An 18,180-nucleotide genomic window follows, 5' to 3' on the forward strand; every position below is an offset into this window, starting at 1 on the left:
TCCCGTCACTGCTTTCCAAATGTGTTGCTATTGCATCTTTAATAATTGATTCCAAAATTTTCCCCACTACCGATGTCAGGCTAACCGATCTATAATTACCCGTTTTCTCTCTCCCTCCTTTCTTAAAAAGTGGTGTTACACTAGCTACCCTCCAGTCCATAGGAACTGATCCAGAGTTGATAGACTGTTGGAAAATGATCACCAATGCATCCACTATTTCTAGGGCTACTTTCTTAAGTACTCTGGGATGCAGACCATCAGGCCCCGAGGATTTATCGGCCTTCAATCCCATCAATTTCCCTAACACAATTTCCCACCTAATAAGGATTTCCTTCAGTTCCTCCTTCTCACTAGACCCTCGGTCCCCTAGTATTTCCCGAAGGTTATTTGTGTCTTCCTTCGTGAAGATAGAACCAAAGTATTTGTTTAACTAGTCCGTCATTTCTTTGTTCCCCATTATAAATTCACCTGAATCTGACCACAAGGGACCTACGTTTGTTTCCACTAATCTTTTTCTCTTCACATACCTATAGAAGCTTTTGCAGTCAGTTTTTATGTTCCCAGCAAGCTTCTTCGCATACTCTATTCAACTCTGATTGTTCTAAACCTCTGTTTCCTCAACAATTAGACTTTGTGCCAGTAGAATAATATCAAACAGCATATCGTCCATCTTACCATGAGCCATGCCAAAAGGTGGTCCACTAATATAAATAAAAGCCTTGTGTCAGTCTATATTTTGTCTGTTAAATTTCAGACATCAAATATGTCACATGTACAAATTTCTGTGTCACACTTGTACCTGATTTGTAAAACAGCAACAAATCATAACTGAACTGATAGTGAATGTACCCATTTGGGTATTAAAGGAATCAAGGGATATGGGGATAGTGCAGGAAAATGGAGTTGAGGTAGAGGATCAGCCATGATCTCATTGAATGGCGGAGCAGGCTCGAGGGGCAAAATGGCCTACTCCTGCTCCTAATTTTTATGTTCTAAAAGCTGTAAAAGTGGGAATGGAAATTATGCATAAAAAGTACCATTCAGGAGTTATATAAAACCACAACTGGAATATTGTGCGCAGTTTATGTGCCAGACACTATAGAAAGGAGTGAGGCAATTGCGAAGGTACAGCGCAGATTCACTCCTCTCCTGCCTGGTATAAGGACATTATAAAAAACAAAGACAGAGAGCATAGGTTATGACTGGGCGATTGATAGAAGTGTTAAACGGGTGGACATGACATTGGATGATGAGAGTAGTAATGGGATTAGTGCATTTCAAATTAATGATCAATCTCATTGAATTTTTTGAAGAGGTAACAGAGAGTAGACAATGGTAATGCAGTAGATGTAATTTATCTAGATTGTCAAATGGCCTTCAATAAGGTGCCCTATCATCATCATCATAATCATCATCATCATCATCATAGGCAGTCCCTCGGAATCGAGTTGGATTTGCTTCCACTCCTGAAGTGAGTTCTTTGGTGGCTGAACAGTCCAATACGAGAGCCACAGACCCTGTCACAGGTGGGACAGATAGTCATTGAGGGAAGGGGTGGGGGGGACTGGTTTGCCGCATGCTCTTTCCGCTTCCTGTGCTTGATTTCTGCACGCTCTCGGCGTTGAGGCTCGAGGTGCTCAGCGTCCTCTCGGATGCACTTCCTCCACTTAGGGTAATCTTTGGGCCAGGGACTCCCAGGCGTCAGTGGGGATGTCGCACTTTATCAGGGAGGCTTTGAGGGTGTCCTTATAACGTTTCCGCTGCCTACCTTTGGCTCGTTTGCCATGAAGGAACTCCGAGTAGAGTACTTGCTTTGGGAGTCTCGTGTCTGGCGTGCGGACTATGTGGCCTGCCAAATGGAGCTGATCGAGTGTGGTCAGTGTTTCAATGCTGGGGATGTTAGCCTGAGTGAGGATGCTGATGTTGATGCGCCTATCCTCCCAGGGGATTTGTAGGATCTTGTGGAGATAGTTGGTGATATTTCTCCAGCAACTTGAGGTGTCTACTGTACATGGTCCATGTCTCTGAGCCATACAGGAGGGCGTGTATTACTACAGCCCTGTAGACCATGAGCTTGGTGGCAGTTTTGAGGGCCTGGTCTTCAAACACTCTTTTACTCAGGCAGCCGAAGGCTGCACTGGCACATTGGAGGCCATAATAGACTGATGGTCAGAGATTGTGGAATCAGGGGACAAGTAGCAGAATGGATAGCTAGCTGGCTTCAAGACAGAAAGCAGAGAGTAGGGGTAAAGGGTAACTATTCACAGTGGCAGAAGGTGGGCAGTGGTGTTCCACAAGGATCAGTGCTGGGACCACTGTTGTTCACAATTTATTTTAACGATTTAGACTTTGGAATCAAAAACACAATTTCTAAATTTGCGGATGACACCAAACTGGGGGGATAGTTAATACTGAGGAGGACTGCAACATATTACAGGAGGACATTAATAAACTTGCAGAATGGGCATATAATTGGCAAATGAAGTTCAACACAGATAAATGTGAGGTATTACATTTTGGTAGGAAGAATAAGGAGGTCACTTATTACTTGGAGGGTGTGAGTCTGGTTGGGGTAGAGGAACAAAGGGATCTCGGAGTACAAATACACAAATCACTAAAAGTTGCAACACAGGTTAGCGAGGCCATAAAAAAGCAAACCAAGCACTCGGGTATATTTCTAAAGGTATAGAATTGAAAAGTAGGGAAGTTATGCTAAACCTGTATCGAACCTTGGTTAGACCACACTTGGGGCCAGAAATTCATCGACATATCGCCCACTACCGCCCGATTTTGATGAAAAAACCTACATACCGTCGACATACTGCTCGGCGGAATATTCATCATTGACGTACCGCTGACTGCCCACACACCGCCCAAACAGTCTGATTTTCATCGCATATAGTGACATACCACCGGAGCTGCATACCGTCCTGGAAAAGGTGGTTTTACGCAGCGTTAAGTGGGTGAGAATGGGCGGAGTGCTCAGTCATTGAAAGTTGGCATGCAGGTACAGCAGGCAGTGAAGAAGGCAAATGACATGTTGGCCTTCATAGCGAGAGGATTTGAGTAAACGAGCAGGGAGATCTTACTGCAGTTGTACAGGGCCTTGGTGAGGCCACACCTTGAAAATTGTGTACAGTTTTAGTCTCCTAATCTGAAGAAGGACATTCTTGCTATTGAGGGAGTGCAGCGAAGGTTCACCAGACTGATTCCCAGGATGGCAGGACTGACATATGAAGAAAGTCTGGATCGACTAGGCTTATATTCACTGGAATTTAGAAGAATGCGAGGGGAGCTCATCGAAACATATAAAATTCTGATAGGATTGGACAGGTTAGATGCAGGAAGTCCAGACCCAGGGGTCACAGTCTAAGGTTAAGGGATAAGCCATTTAGGACCGAGATGAGGAGAAACTTCTTCACTCAGAGAATTGTGAACCTGTGGAATTTTCTGTCACAAAAAGTTGTTGAGGCCAGTTCGTTAGATATATTCAAAAGTGAGTTAGATGTGGCCCTTAAGGCTAAAGGGATCAAGGGGTATGGAGAGAAAGCAGGAATGGGGTACTGAAGTTATATGATCAGTCATGAATGGTGGTGCAGACTCGAAGGGCCGAATGGGGCGAATGGCCTACTTCTGCATCTATTTTCTATGTTTCTATGAGCCGCCATTTTGGAAATCGGGAACTGTCAGCTAAAGCAGCACCTCTGTATTTCTGAGGTGAACAGTGACTTTACAGTGCGATTTAGAGTGGAAAAGGTATTTTTATTGGTACTGATTAACTTATTAAGATAGAAGGAATTTTAGTTATATTTTTTTCATTGAAAAATATTGTGGAGGTTTAAAATGAATGGGGCCTGTACTAGCTCAGCCTGTATTGCTGACTACCTGTCTAATGGAGGAACCAGATGTGAGAAGGTTTATAAATGAACCCTTTGCTTGAATGTGGAGAGCTGCATTTTGGGACCCTGATGACTGTTACCCCAAAAGTTTGACACTGTACAAGAGTACTTAAATTGAATTCAAACATTTATGTAAAAATGTCAAAAATATACAACAATTTTAAAACTTTGTAAAACGTATAACTATAAAACAACTTTAACAACTTTAACATCTTTAATAACAACTTTAACAAAACTTTAACAACTTTAATAAACTTTTACAAATCAAACTTCAATTATTCAATGAACAAGTACAACAAAAGACCCTTTACTGTCCTCGGCCACGACCACGACCTCGACAGCGCGCTACACCACCCTTGGGCCTATTCCCCCCTTTCTTACTCCCGCCCTTCCCTTTCCCAGTGCCCTTGAGCCCGGACCTCCCCGTGGTGGTACCAAGCCGGTGTGCAGCACTGCACCCCAAGTACTGTTGCTGTCGTTGTGGGTGAGACTTTGCAGACGCAATAAATGGGGCCTCAGGAGAAGCTCGTGATGTGGAAGGCACGGCTTCAGGGCTGGAAGATGCTGTCAGCTCCCCACCCTCAGGTGCTGTTGACCCGACTACTATGGCACGGAGGGATTCCGCACCATGTCCTGATCCTGTTGATTGCCGCATGGCTTCGATGGGGTCGGCCGTTCGCTCCATCGCGGTGATCATACGCGACATATCCTCCGACTGCCGCTCTGATAGAGCCGCGATGTTTGCGGCTATCATAGCCATGGCCTTGAGCAGCTCTCGACCGATGTCGACGCTGGCCTGTGACAGACACACCATGTTCTGGTACGCACCTATCTGTCGTGCAGCAACCAACCTTTTCTGCACCAACCTCCGTCACTGCGGCAAAGGCACTGCAACACTGGGGAAACCTTGCTGCGCACCACTTGGTCCCGCAGAATCAGAGGAGCCATGGGGGAATCCCCTGAATACAGACTCGGTGGTGGAGGATGTTCCAGCTCCCCCCATGGAGCTGGTGTATCCTCCTCCATCTCCACCCCCACCTCCACCTCCACTGGCTCCAGGATCAGCGGCTCTTCCTCTTCCTCTTCCTCATCTCTGCCAGGGGTGAAGTCGGGAGAAGGCTGGGTGTCGCCAGAGGTGGAGGCAGTGGGTCTGTCGTCTGGTCTCTCTGTGTTGGTGTGGTCTGAATTGTCTGAGTCTGGAAGTACAAAACAACATTTAAAAACGCTTGGCACCAGGGGAGGGGTCAGGGTTACATGAGTACATAGTACAGTGACTTATCACAGTCTTACTTAAATGTCCACCGCTGCTGCAGTACTGCATTACATATCGCAGACAGACAATACATATATGCATTGCGTTACATGCCCCCAGCATTGCAGTACATCACATGAGGCCAACATTACAGTGCAATAAACTTACATTACATTACATCCGGCCAACATTACAGTTACAGTGACATGAGAGGACCGCAACACAGACTGGATTGTATTGAACTGACCATCCTGTGTGAGTGGGTCAGCTCCAATGCCAGTGGTGGCACGGTTGCTATCCCCAACCAGGGACAGGGCACGGATTTCAATTTCAGTCAGAAGCTCCTGGGTTGCGGGTCCTCCCCCATACGCCGCTGATCCGCTGCTATTGCAGATGTCTTCTTCTGCAAAAAGTAAAGTAAATGAAAGTAAAAGTCTTCAATCCATGTAACATCGCAGACACACAGGGTCTCACACACACACACATATTAAAAAACACTGGGTTGATCCTCTTGTCATTGCCTGAAAGCACAAATACATCGGCGTAACCTTGGGATAAATAACATTATCCGTGTGACACTGAACCTACATTTACATGGTACATGGCACATGGGGAGTGCATAAATAAAATCATTACTTACTCTTGCTACCTTCACCAGGTCGCTCCTCGGTGCATACCATGGTACTTGTGGAGGACACAGCCGCCCCGATCTCATCCCATATCCTGTTGTATTCATTTGGGAGGGGGCTTTCCATGACCACCCTTCGTTAGCTTGGAGTACCTCTCCGTGATATTCTCCAGAAGGGCAGGTAACTCCGTCTCGTCGAAGGTGGACGCCCTCAACCTCCCGCCCTTCTCGATGTTTCTGCACTTCGACTTCTTTTTTTAATATTTCCATAATATTTATGTTGTTATGATTTTTGCTTTGTAAAATATGTCTTCTTATTCTTCAAACTGTAGAATTATTAGTTGTTAGGAATATTTTTTAATTCTGCAATGTGTTTTTAAACTGCCCGTCGACTAGCTTACTGCTCCTTCTCACTCTCTCCCCCTCCTCTTCAACTCACTGCGCATGTGCGGGTGACCCCTGACCCTCGAAATCAGGGGTAAAACGTTTCTGTGAAAAAAATAAAAAAAATAAAAAATCCGCATGCACAGTTCAGTGTTGCACCACCCATCGAAGAGAAAGTCGATCTGGATCGACTACTAGGTTACATACCGCCCGCTGCAGACAGCTGACATACCGCCAACATCGCGGCGAAAAAAAATCGGCCAATTTTGTCCCCTTCGGTCTCAGCGGTATGCCGGGGGTTTGAAATGACGCACCGCCGGCATACCGCCGAGAAATGGGCGGACCATATGCAAAGACCAATTTCGGACCCTTAGAGTACTGCGCACAGTTCTGGTCACCATATTATAAAAAGCATATAGAGGCACTGGAGAGGGTGCAGAGAAGATTTACAAAGATGATACCAGAAATGCGAGGGTACAATATCAGGAAAGGATGAACAGGCTGGTTCTTGAAAAAAGAAGGTCTAATCAAGGTCTTTAAGATTATGAAAGGTTTTGATATAGTGGATAGAGAGAGAATGTTTCCACTTGTGGAGAAGAGCATAACTAGAAGCCATCAATATAAGATAGTCACCAAGAAATCCAATCGGAAATTCAGAAGAAACTTCTTTACCCAGAGAGTGGTGAGAATGTGGAACTCGCTACCACAGGGAATGGTTGAAGTGAATAGTATAGATACATTTAAGGGGAGGCTAGACAAGTATATGGGGGAGAAGGGAATCGAGGGTTATGCTGATAGAGTTGGATGAGGAAAGACGGGAGGAGGCTCGAGTGGAGCATTAAATGCCTGCATGGACTGGTTGGGCCGAATGTCCTGTTTCTGTGCCGTATATCCGATGTAATCCGATGTAATCCAATGTAACATTATGAGGGAATAGAACAGAGCAGATTGAGGGGTCTAAAATGAGGGGGCATAATTATAACATTAAATGCAAGAGATTCAAGACAGAGTGTCGGAGATTTTCTTTTACACAGGGTGTGAGGCAGTGGAATGCATTACTGGAGTTAATGATTGAAGCAGAGTCCTTGTCTATATTTTAGAATGGGTCAGGTAGGTGCTTGAACGAAAGAGGGATAAAGAGATACGGGAAGTGGGTGGACACATGGGATAAACATTACTGCTCATGTGAAAAATAAACAACAACATGGATTGGATGGTCCAAAATAATAGCAAGGAGGAGAACAGGACCAAGGAAATCACTCAATCTTTTTAGCCACCATTTTTTTTGGTCAGTCACCTCAGAAGACATTAAGAAAAGATTTCAAATATTCTAAAAACATTTTTTTTAAATCACAATAATATTAAACTTCCCTTATCCGGAACCCTCGGGCCCTGACCTGTTCTGGATAAGGGATTTTTCCGGACGAGGAGTGGTCACGTTAAATTGGTTAACAGGTACTGAGCAAGGGGATATCGGGACTGGCTGGCTTGGGGCTGGGAGTGTCAGAGTTCTGCGCATGTGCCACCTGGTGGCCAGAAATGATTTTGGACAAGGGGTGGTTCTGGATAAGGGAGTTCTGGATAAGGGAGGCTCAACCTGTACTAAATTTACCCATACATTTGATTTTTATGTTTGAAAGATTTTTCTGAAAGTTTTTGTTCGGAGGCCTGTAACTGTTTTGGAAGCCTGGGATTTGGGTTTTGTTACATGCGTAAGTCCCTTAGTACAAATGAGCAAACTCTCAGATTGCACTAGCCTCAATGTGCATGCCATTCTGATAGACTACAGCTACCTGAATACACCGAAGGCTTTCTTCTGATCTTGTTGTTTTGTGGCTGTAGGTGACACTGGCAAGGTCACATATGTTGCCCATTTGTCATAGCTGTAAGAAGGTGGTGGTATGCCTTCTTGAACCATGCCGTCCTCCTAGTAATGGTGCTCCCACAATGGTGTTTGGTAAGGAATTCCTCAATACCCATCAATGATGAGGATCAGCAATATATGTCCAAGTTAGGATGGTGTGTGTCTTAGAGGGAAACTGGTAGGTAATGGTGTTCCCATGCCATTGGTCCTCTTTTGCAGGGGAGAGAAGAGCTGTCAAAGTAATCTTGGTGAGTTACCGCAATGCATGCTGGAAATTGTACAAACTGTAGCCACAGTTCACGGGTGATGGTGGAAGTCGATATTGGTCCAATAGCAGGGGAAACGATAAAGTGAAATGCTCTGTCCTGGATGGTCTCGAGATTCTTCAGTGTTGTTGTAAGTATTATATCACACTCCTGACTTGAGCCTTGTAAACATTAGAGAGGCTCTGGGGTGTCAAGAGGTGACCCACTTATCGCAGAGTATCCAGTCTCTGCCCTGCTCTGATAGCCATGGTGTTCCTGTGACTTGTCCAGTTGAGTTTCTGGTCAATAGTGACCCCCAAAGATGGTGATAGTGGGGGACTATTGCCAAGGGCAAACGATTGGGCTTTCTCTTGATCAAAATGGTAATTACCAAGCACTTATGTGGCAGGAATATTACCTACCACTTTTCAGCCCAAGCCTAGATGTTATTCAGGTGCTGCTAATGGCTGGCGTTGGCTGCTTCATCATCAGAGGAGGTGTGAATCATCAGCGAACATCCAGTCCTGCCTTATAATGAAGGAAAGCAACTAAAGATGGCTGGATCAAGAATCCTTCCATGAGGAACTCCGACAGTGATGTCTTGGGGCTCAGATGACTGGACTCTAATAACCACAACCATTATCCTTTATGTCCGGTATGATTGGGTTTTTCTTTGACCCCCCCCCCCACCTGACCAGTTTTTCGAGAGTTCCTTGGTGCCATCTTTGGTCAAATGCTGCCTTTTGTTGGGGGCAACTACATTCAAATCTACACTGGCATTCAAGTCTTGAATCATTGTCTGGATCAAGGCTGTTATGAGGACTGGAACTGAGTGGTTCTGATAGAACCTGAACTGAGCTTCAGTGAGCAGGTTATTTGTGACTAGGTGTTGCTTGATGACACTATTGATGACTTCTTCCATCGCTTTACTGATGATTGGGAGGCGGCTGATAATGGTAATTAGCTGGGTTACATTTATCCTGTTGCTTGTGGATAGACCACACCTGGGCAATCTTACATATTGTTGGGTAAATGTCAATGCCATAGCTGTTCTGGAGCGGCATGGCTAGGGAAGCAGCTAGCTCTGGCACACAATCTTCAGCACTACAGCAGGGATACTGCCCAATATCTTCGCTGTGTCCAGTGCACTTAGTCACTTCTAAATGTTACGTGGAGTGAACTAAATTGGTTGGATACTGGTGTCTACATTGATGGAGAATTCGAGAGGAAGCTGAGTAGGATCATTCATTTTTGGCAGAAGACATGTGTAAATACTTCAGTCTTGTCTCTTGCATCCATGTATTGGGCTCCACCATGGTTAAGGATGGGTATTCATGAAAGCTCCTCCTCCTGTTAGTTGCCTAGTTTTGCACCACCATTCTCGGCTGGATATCGTAGGTCCACAGAGCTTTGCTGTGATCCGTTGATTGTGGGATTGCTTAGCTCTGTATACGGTTTTCAACTTTTGGTGTACAGCAAATAGGTAGCCTTGTGCCATAGCTTCATGGTTTGTCTCCTGGCTTGATGGTGAGAGAAGAGTGAAGGATGTCCCAGGTCATGACTGTTGTGTATCTATAAAGCATGCAGTCCCATGTTCTGCCATCAGGGAGTGCATCCCCTGAAGTCCCAAAGGATCCCAGCATTCCCTAAGGCCTGTTCCTCACTCTGGAGTGTCTTAATAAAGACTGAGGTCACTGTTACTTTAACCTCCCTGTGTGCAGCCTCATCTATGTTCGGAACACAATAACTGGCGACGAGTATACGAATCCAATGCAAAGATGCAGCAAACTGTGGGCATCCTGCAGAAGTTCTCGGAGGGTGAGGACTATGTCGAACGGCTAGACCAGTATTTTGTAGCCAACGAGCTGGCTGGAGAAGGAAGTGCTGTAAAAAGGAAAGTGGTCCTCCTCACAGTCTGCGGGGCACAGACCTACAGCCACATGAAGAGTCTTCTGGCTCCGGTGAAATAATATCGGGAAGCACCGCCACCACCACCATTGAAAGCCTGAGGGCCATGTTTGCCACCCACGGCCTGCCTGACATACTGGTCAGTGACAACGGGCCATGTTTGACCAGTACCGAATTTAAAGAATTCATGACCCGCAATGGGATCAAACATGTCACCTCGGCCCCGTTTAAACCAGCCTCCAATGCGCAGGCAGAGCGGGCAGTACAAACAATCAAACAGAGCCTCAAACGAGTCATAGAAGGCTCACTCCAAACCCGCCTGTCCCAAGTACTGCTCAGCTATCGCACGAGACCCCACTCGCTCACAGGGGTGCCCCCGGCTGAGCTACTCATGAAAAGGACATTTAAAACCAGACTCTCGCTGATTCACCCCAACCTCAGGTAGAGAGCAGGTGGCAGCAACAAAATGTAGACGATGGTCGCGCCACTGTGTCACGGGAAATTGATCTGAATGACACTGTGTATGTGCTAAACTATGGACATGGTCCCAAGTGGATCGCGGGCACGGTGATAGCTAAGAAGGGAGTAGGGTGTTTGTAGTCAAATTGACAATGGACAAATTTGCAGAAAGCACCTGGACCAATCGAGGCTGCAGTTCACAGACTGCCCTGAACAACCCACAGCAGATACCACCTTTTTTGAGCCCACAACACACACCCAAAGGATCAACGACACCACCCGGGACCAGGAAATCGAACCCATCATGCCCAACAGCAGATACCACCTTTTTTGAGCCCACAACACACACCGAAAGGATCAACGACACCACTCGGGACCTGGAAATCGAACCCATCACGCCCAACAGCCCAGCAAGGCCAGGCTCACCCAGCAGCCCTGCAGGGCCAACAACACGCCAGCCCAGCGAGGGCACAGCCAACACACCAGAACAGACAACTGTACCGAGGCGGTCCACCAGGGAAAGAAAGGCTCCCGACTGCCTCACCTTGTAATTAGTTTTCACTTTGACTTTGCGGGGGAGTGATGTTGTATATCTGTAAAGCATGCACTCCCATGTTCCGCCACCAGGGAGTGCATCTTCTGAAGTTCCAAGGGATCCCAGCATCCCTTGGGAGCACTGTATATAAGCCGGCCCCTAAGGCCTGTTCCTCACTCTGGTGTGTCTTAATAAAGACTGAGGTCACTGTTACTTTAACCTCCCTGTGTTCAGTCTCATCTGTGTAATGACATCACAGATTGTGGTGATATACAATTCTGCAGCTGCTGATGGCCCAAAGTGCCTCATGGATTCCCAGTTTTGAGCCACTAGCTCTGTCTGAGTCTGTCCCAGTTACCATGGCAGAATTACAACACATGATAGAGGATTGGAGGATGTCCTTACGGTGGAAAAGAAACTTGTCTTCACAACTCCTACTAATGTTATCATGGACAGAAGTGTCTGCAACAGGTAGGTTGGTGAGGACAAGATCCAGTAGGTTACTTCTTTTTGGTGATTCCCTCAGCACCTGATGCAGGTCCAGTCTGGGAGCTATATCCTTCAGGACTTGTTCAGTTTGGTCAGTGGTGTATTACTGAGCCACTCTTGTTGTGGAAATTGAAGCCCTCCACCTAGAATACATTCAGTGCATTTGCTTTCCTTAGAGCTTCCTCCTATGCTGTCACTTGGGATGGTGATCAGCAAGAAGGTTGGTGAGAACAAGACCAAGTAGGTTACTTCCTTGTGTTGAATCCCTCAGCACCTGACACAGGCACAGTCTGACAGCTATGTCCTTGACCTTATTTGACTTGATAGGCTCAGGAGGCAATGTTGAGGACTCACAGGGTCACTCCCGCCTGGCCGTATGCCACTGTACTCTACTCTGCTGTGTCTGTCCTGTTGGTGGAACAGGACATACCCAGGGATGGTGACAGAAGAGTCTGGAATGTTGGGTTATAAATATGATTCTGTGAGTACAGCTATGTCAGGCTTTTGTTTGGCGAGACTGTGAGACAGCTGTCTAAGCTTGCTGAAGAGAACTTTGTAGAGTTGACTGGGTTCAGATTACCTTGGTCTTATTCTTTTACAATACCTGGGTTGTTGTCGTCCAGTTTGTTTCTTCTTAAACTGCATAGCGATTGTTTACAACTGGCAGCATTCGGGTCAACCACAGAGTGTGGGATTGTATTCATGTGTAGGCCAGACTGGGTAGGGGTGGCAGACTCCCTACCTTGAAGGACATTAAGGAACCATCTGGGCTGGATTTTCGGCTTTGGTCATTTCGGGGCAATAATGGCGGCACAGCAGTCCTGATACCGGCCGAGAATTGTTTTCACAGGCGGTCCCAGCACGACGCTCGATGGAGCGCTATGGGTCAAGCGGGAGCCAAAAATTGAACTGGTGTCTGCACCTCGCCGAAACCGGCCCCAAAAAACCTGGAGTGGCGCGGGAAGAGCTTACCGCCGCCATTGCCGCCTCTCCGGGGTGAAAAGAGAGATGATACCAAGCAGAAAATCCAGCCCTCACTATCCAATACAATACTGGAAATTGAGTCTGGGGTTTGTAGATAAGTAGCCTTGGCTCACTCTGTGAATGGCCATTTTTGCTGTCAATCATAAAATAAAATTCTGTCAACTCATTTTTTGATTGGACCAACATTGATGACCAACATTGGTAATAAGGGCCACACCCTTACTGAAGCCTGCCTGCCCAGTTATACTTTCCACCGACTTCGCTGCACAGGCATCCCGTGATGGTGTGGCCCTTATTAGCAAATCTCACCTTGGTCTGTTCCTCCTTTAAGCATCTCCTTCAAAATCCTTGTTCTCTATTGTTTACTCGCTATTGCCTACCCAAACCCATGGCAAGTTTCTGATCGAGATATCTGTGATATCCTCTCTGCGACATCACAAACACACACTTACAAGATGGCTCCATTACACAGGTACTTGTCAGGTGACCTGGTCACCTGACCCTTTTATTATTATACATCAGCAGTTGCATTACCAAAGTAGTCCACTAGATGGAGCAGTAGTCCACCACTAGGAGAGCTCTATATTACACTTCTCCCTCCTTAATGAAAAAGTAATTTACAGGCAACTCTCGATTATCTGTACATGGATCTAACGGAGAACCCGCTGCAGTGGCACTTTTAAAAACTGTGATAGTGTCCCGTGTACTGCTGCACTGAGATGGACATTTTGCTGTTTTTCTAATCTCAGCACTGGAAAACAAGCTGATCCCAACTGCAACAGAAAGCAATGCAAAGCTCCTGTCCAAACTACTCATTTTTGGTCTTTAACGCACTCTTACCTTGGTCTGTTCCTCCTTTAAGCATCTCCTTCTGAGGATGTTTCCAGTAGAGTGGATAAGGGAGAACCAGTTGATGTGGTATATTTGGACTTTCAGAAGGCGTTCGACAAGGTCCCACACAAGAGATTGATGTGCAAAGTTAGAGCACATGGGATTGGGGTAGTGTACTGACATGGATTGAGAACTGGTTGTCAGACAGGAAGCAAAGAGTAGGAGTAAATGGGTACTTTTCAGAATGGCAGGCAGTGACTAGTGGGGTACCGCAAGGTTCTGTGCTGGGGCCCCAGCTGTTTACACTGTACATTAATGATTTAGATGAGGGGATTAAATGTAGTATCTCTAAATTTGCGGATGACACTAAGTTGGGTGGCAGTGTGAGCTGCGAGGAGGATGCTGTGAGGCTGCAGAGCGACTTGGATAGGTTAGGTGAGTGGGCAAATGCATGGCAGATGAAGTATAATGTGGATAAATGTGAGGTTATCCACTTTGGTGGTAAAAACAGAGAGACAGACTATTATCTGAATGGTGACAGATTAGGAAAAGGGGAGGTGCAAAGAGACCTGGGTGTCATGGTACATCAGTCATTGAAGGTTGGCATGCAGGTGCAGCAGGCGGTTAAGAAAGCAAATGGCATGTTGGCCTTCATAGCAAGGGGATTTGAGTAGAGGGGCAGGGAGGTGTTGCTACAGTTGTACAGGGCATTGGTGAGGCCACACCTGGAGTATTGTGCACAGTTTTGGTCTCCTAACCTGAGGAAGGACATTCTTGCTATTGAGGGAGTGCAGCGAAGGTTCACCAGACTGATTCCCGGGATGGCGGGACTGACCTATCAAGAAAGACTGGATCAACTGGGCTTGTATTCACTGGAGTTCAGAAGAATGAGAGGGGACCTCATAGAAACATTTAAAATTCTGACGGGGTTAGATGCAGGAAGAATGTTCCCAATGTTGGGGAAGTCCAGAACCAGAGGTCACAGTCTAAGGATAAGGGGTAAGCCATTTAGGACCGAGATGCGGAGGAACTTCTTCACCCAGAGAGTGGTGAACCTGTGGAATTCTCTACCACAGAAAGTTGTTGAGGCCAATTCACTAAATATATTCAAAAAGGAGTTAGATGAGGTCCTTACTACTAGGGGGATCAAGGGGTATGGCGAGAAAGCAGGAATGGGGTACTGAAGTTGAATGTTCAGCCATGAACTCATTGAATGGCGGTGCAGGCTAGAAGGGCCGAATGGCCTACTCCTGCACCTATTTTCTATGTTTCTATGTTTCTATGTTTTGCACACGACCATTAAGCCCACCCACACACAGTTCTGCGCTGACCACTTTCTGCACCGTCCGCTGTTTGCACGAAAGCGCTGACATCAGTAAGTAACTGCAACCCTGGGTGCAATTAATTATTTATTGAATGTTCCACTCCAGAGAGTTTAAAAATATCCGCTTCCAACACAATACGGTTCACCGTGTCCTTGCCCGCGTTTTTACCTTTCTCTCCACGTCAAATTTGGGACTCAAACATTCTCGCCAAGTGCACTCGTCTTAGCGGCAAAATCATTTACCCGGAATAGCCCGATCCCCGAGGGACCCAGATAATCGAGAGTTGCCTGTATAACAAAATTATTATCATACATAACTAGCATGGTTACACAAAACAAAAGATGTGGACTTATTTTGCCATATTTACAAATCAAACTTAACCAATTGTTTTCTGTTTCGAAGAGGATACCTTTGCTCTTGAACAAAACTTTATAAACTTGGTGTTGAACTTAGACTCATTCTAGGCTGAGCCTGAGGAGAGTTTTTCTCCAAGGAATGTCTTTGATCTACATTTGGACTCTCCACAGCTTTAGACCGTTTGTCTGCCCGACTCGGACTCAGACTTAAATTCTGATTTTCTATTGGACTTGTTTCATAGTACATCTGATGTAGGATTTGTTACTGGTACTCTACTTGTAACAAAACTATCTGACTCATCAGAAATAATCAAATCATTCCAATTTTCAACTTCTTCCACATCTGTAGGTAACATATGATCTACGTGAACAAACCTAACTTGTCCATGATCAAATATCTTGCCCAAATATGTGCGAGGTACATTTATCTTCACTATTCTTCCTGGTAACCACTTTAATCATTTATGGTGATGGTTCTTCACTCTAACTTTCTGATTCAATTTCACACTTCTCTCTCTTACTCTACCATTTGGTTGCTCTACCAATCTCTTCAGCTGTGACTGCAGCTCATCAATGTATGAAAAATAGAACACTTCTTCCCTATTGGGTGTAACTTGTGATGGGGATGACAACCTGGACATAACATCAGCTGATCGTCTGTACTCAATGTCATACGTATATGCTGACAAAATCAAAGCCCATCTCTGCATTTGGGCTGCAACTAAGGTTGGAACCGGGGACTTTGGATGGAGGTTTGCTGTCAGGGGCTTATGGTCTGTAATGATGGTAAACTTATGACCATACAAGTATTTGTGGAACTTCTTGACCCCAAAAATTAATGCCAAAGCTTCCCTTTCAATGCAAATTTTGTTTCTACACGAAAAATCTCATTCCAATCCAGCTTCAGTGATCCCAACTAATTTCTACCTATTAAGGCAGGCTTGTTTCCTGACACTATTGAGAGGCAAGCTCTGAAACTGCATTTATTTCACCGGTACGGTGATACATTCTATCACAGGGATTTGCTCTCTTGAGTAGCCTCGCAGCTCTGTCTTCGGCCTCTTCAGTGGAAAATCATTAAATTTGTCGAGATACAGCAATTCCGGTACTATGCTCATGGATGCACCAGTGTCGATTTCCATGGGTATCCTGGTTCTCGCAACATCTACTTGGAAGACGGATACTTCGCACATCACTGTTAGGTACCCTTGTGCTCCTGGTGACGTGTATCTCCCAAACCTCCTTGTCCTGTTGCCTCGCTTCAAGGCTATGTTGTCTCTGGCGATTACTACTTCTAGCATTGAACATCGGTTTACTCTTCAGTTGGCATGCCTTCCCAAAATGCCCAGTTTTCCTGCAGAAGAAACACTCTGCCTTTACATATGGACAGCTTTGAGCAGAATGGAATGCTTCCTGCAGAAGCAACTGGCCAGGGTAACAGTAAATTGAAGTCATGATATCATGACTTCAATTTACTGTTACCCTGGCCAGTTGCTGAGGCCTTGGGGCCCAACTGCCTTTTTCTTTTAACCTGCAGGTGACTCACCTCGGTTGGCTGACAACTGGAAATGGCACGAAATTCTCGGGAGTATTGGTCGGCCATATCAATCGACATAGCTGTCTGACAAGCTAAATCAAAATCAAGTTAAGGGGTTGTTGTTATGTATGCAACGGTAGGTAACCTGCATCATACCGCCACATGAGGGCATACCTGTTGGAGTCCCAAGGGATCCCAGCATCCCATGGGAGCACTGTATATAAGCAGGTCTCCCATGCTGTACCAACACTCTGGAGTTTGAATAAAGGAGCTAAGGTCACACTTACTCATGGCTACAGTTTTCAGTTACATTACTTTATTATGAACATAACAACTGGTGATGAGATAACGAACGATCACTCGAAAATGCAGAGAACTGTTGGTATCCGGAGAAATTCTCAGAAGTGGACGATTGGGAGGCCTTCGTGGAGCGACTCGACCAATACTTCATGGCCAATGAGCTGGAAGGGGATGAGAACACTGCCAAACAAAGGGCGATCCACCTCACGGTCTGTGGGGCAACAACCTATGGCCTCATCAAAAATCTTCTAGCTCCGGTGAAACCAACAACCAAATCGTATGAAGAACTGTGTACGCTGGTCCGGGAGCACCTAAATCCGAAGGACAGCGTTCTGAGGGTAAGGTATCGATTTTACACATGTCAACAGTTTGAAGGCCAGGACGTCTCGAGCTACATCGCCGAACTAAGGCGCCTTGCAGGACATTGCGAATTCGATGGATTCCTTGAGCAAATGCTAAGAGACGTCTTTGTGCTTGGCATTGGCCATGAGGATATCATTCGCAAACTATTGACTGTTGAAACACCAAACCTGAGCAAAGCAATAACGATAGCTCAGGCATTTATGTCCACCAGCGATAACACCAAACAAATTTCGCAGCATAAAGAGGTTTCAGCAAGTACTGTACACAAAATAACATTGTTTTTAGGCAGGAATGCATGTGGCATAAAGTATATGGCTGCAGCTGCACGACCTCAGATGACTCAGAGTCCGCCATCAAACGTTAATGTGAGGCAGTTAACACCTTATTGGCGCTGGGGGGTGATCATCAAGCCCATCAATGCCGCTTCAAACACTATGTGTGCAAAGGCTGTGGAACAATGGGACACCTCCAGCGAACGTGCAGACAAGCTGAAAACCCTGCAAACCACCACATTGCAGAGGAGGATCGATCCATGGTGGATCAGGCTGAACTACAGACTCGAACCGAGGAGGCAGAAGTGTACGGGGTACACACCTTCACCACGAAATGTCCATCGATCATGCTAAAAGTCAAACTGGACAGAATTCCAGTATCCATGAAACTGGACACGGGTGCGAGTCAGTCCATCATGAGCAAAAAGGCCTTCGACAGGCTGTAGGGCAACAAGATTCACAGGCCCAAGCTTAGCCCCATTCATACCAAGCTAAGAACTTACACTAAAAAGCTGATCCCTGTAATTTGCAGCGCAACAGTAAAAGTCT

General features: G+C 45.9%; 1 protein-coding gene across 3 annotated transcripts in view; it reads right to left on the reverse strand.

Moving 5' to 3' along the window:
• Positions 1-4,307: 4,307 nt before the first annotated feature.
• Positions 4,308-18,180, reverse strand: part of LOC139278668 (uncharacterized) — an 81,865-nt gene continuing 67,992 nt past the window's right edge. For all 3 annotated transcript variants that reach the window (XM_070897714.1, XM_070897715.1, XM_070897716.1), the window contains 3 exons: positions 5,792-6,268; positions 5,399-5,554; positions 4,308-5,095 (listed from right to left, as the gene is read on the reverse strand). In XM_070897714.1, the coding sequence (XP_070753815.1) occupies positions 4,728-5,095; positions 5,399-5,554; positions 5,792-5,906 (639 nt within the window). In that variant the 5' untranslated portion in view covers positions 5,907-6,268 and the 3' untranslated portion in view covers positions 4,308-4,727. The remainder of the gene's footprint in view (positions 5,096-5,398; positions 5,555-5,791; positions 6,269-18,180) is intronic.

This window comes from Pristiophorus japonicus, chromosome 13 (assembly GCF_044704955.1).
Source record: "Pristiophorus japonicus isolate sPriJap1 chromosome 13, sPriJap1.hap1, whole genome shotgun sequence".
NCBI lineage: Eukaryota > Metazoa > Chordata > Chondrichthyes > Pristiophoridae > Pristiophorus > Pristiophorus japonicus.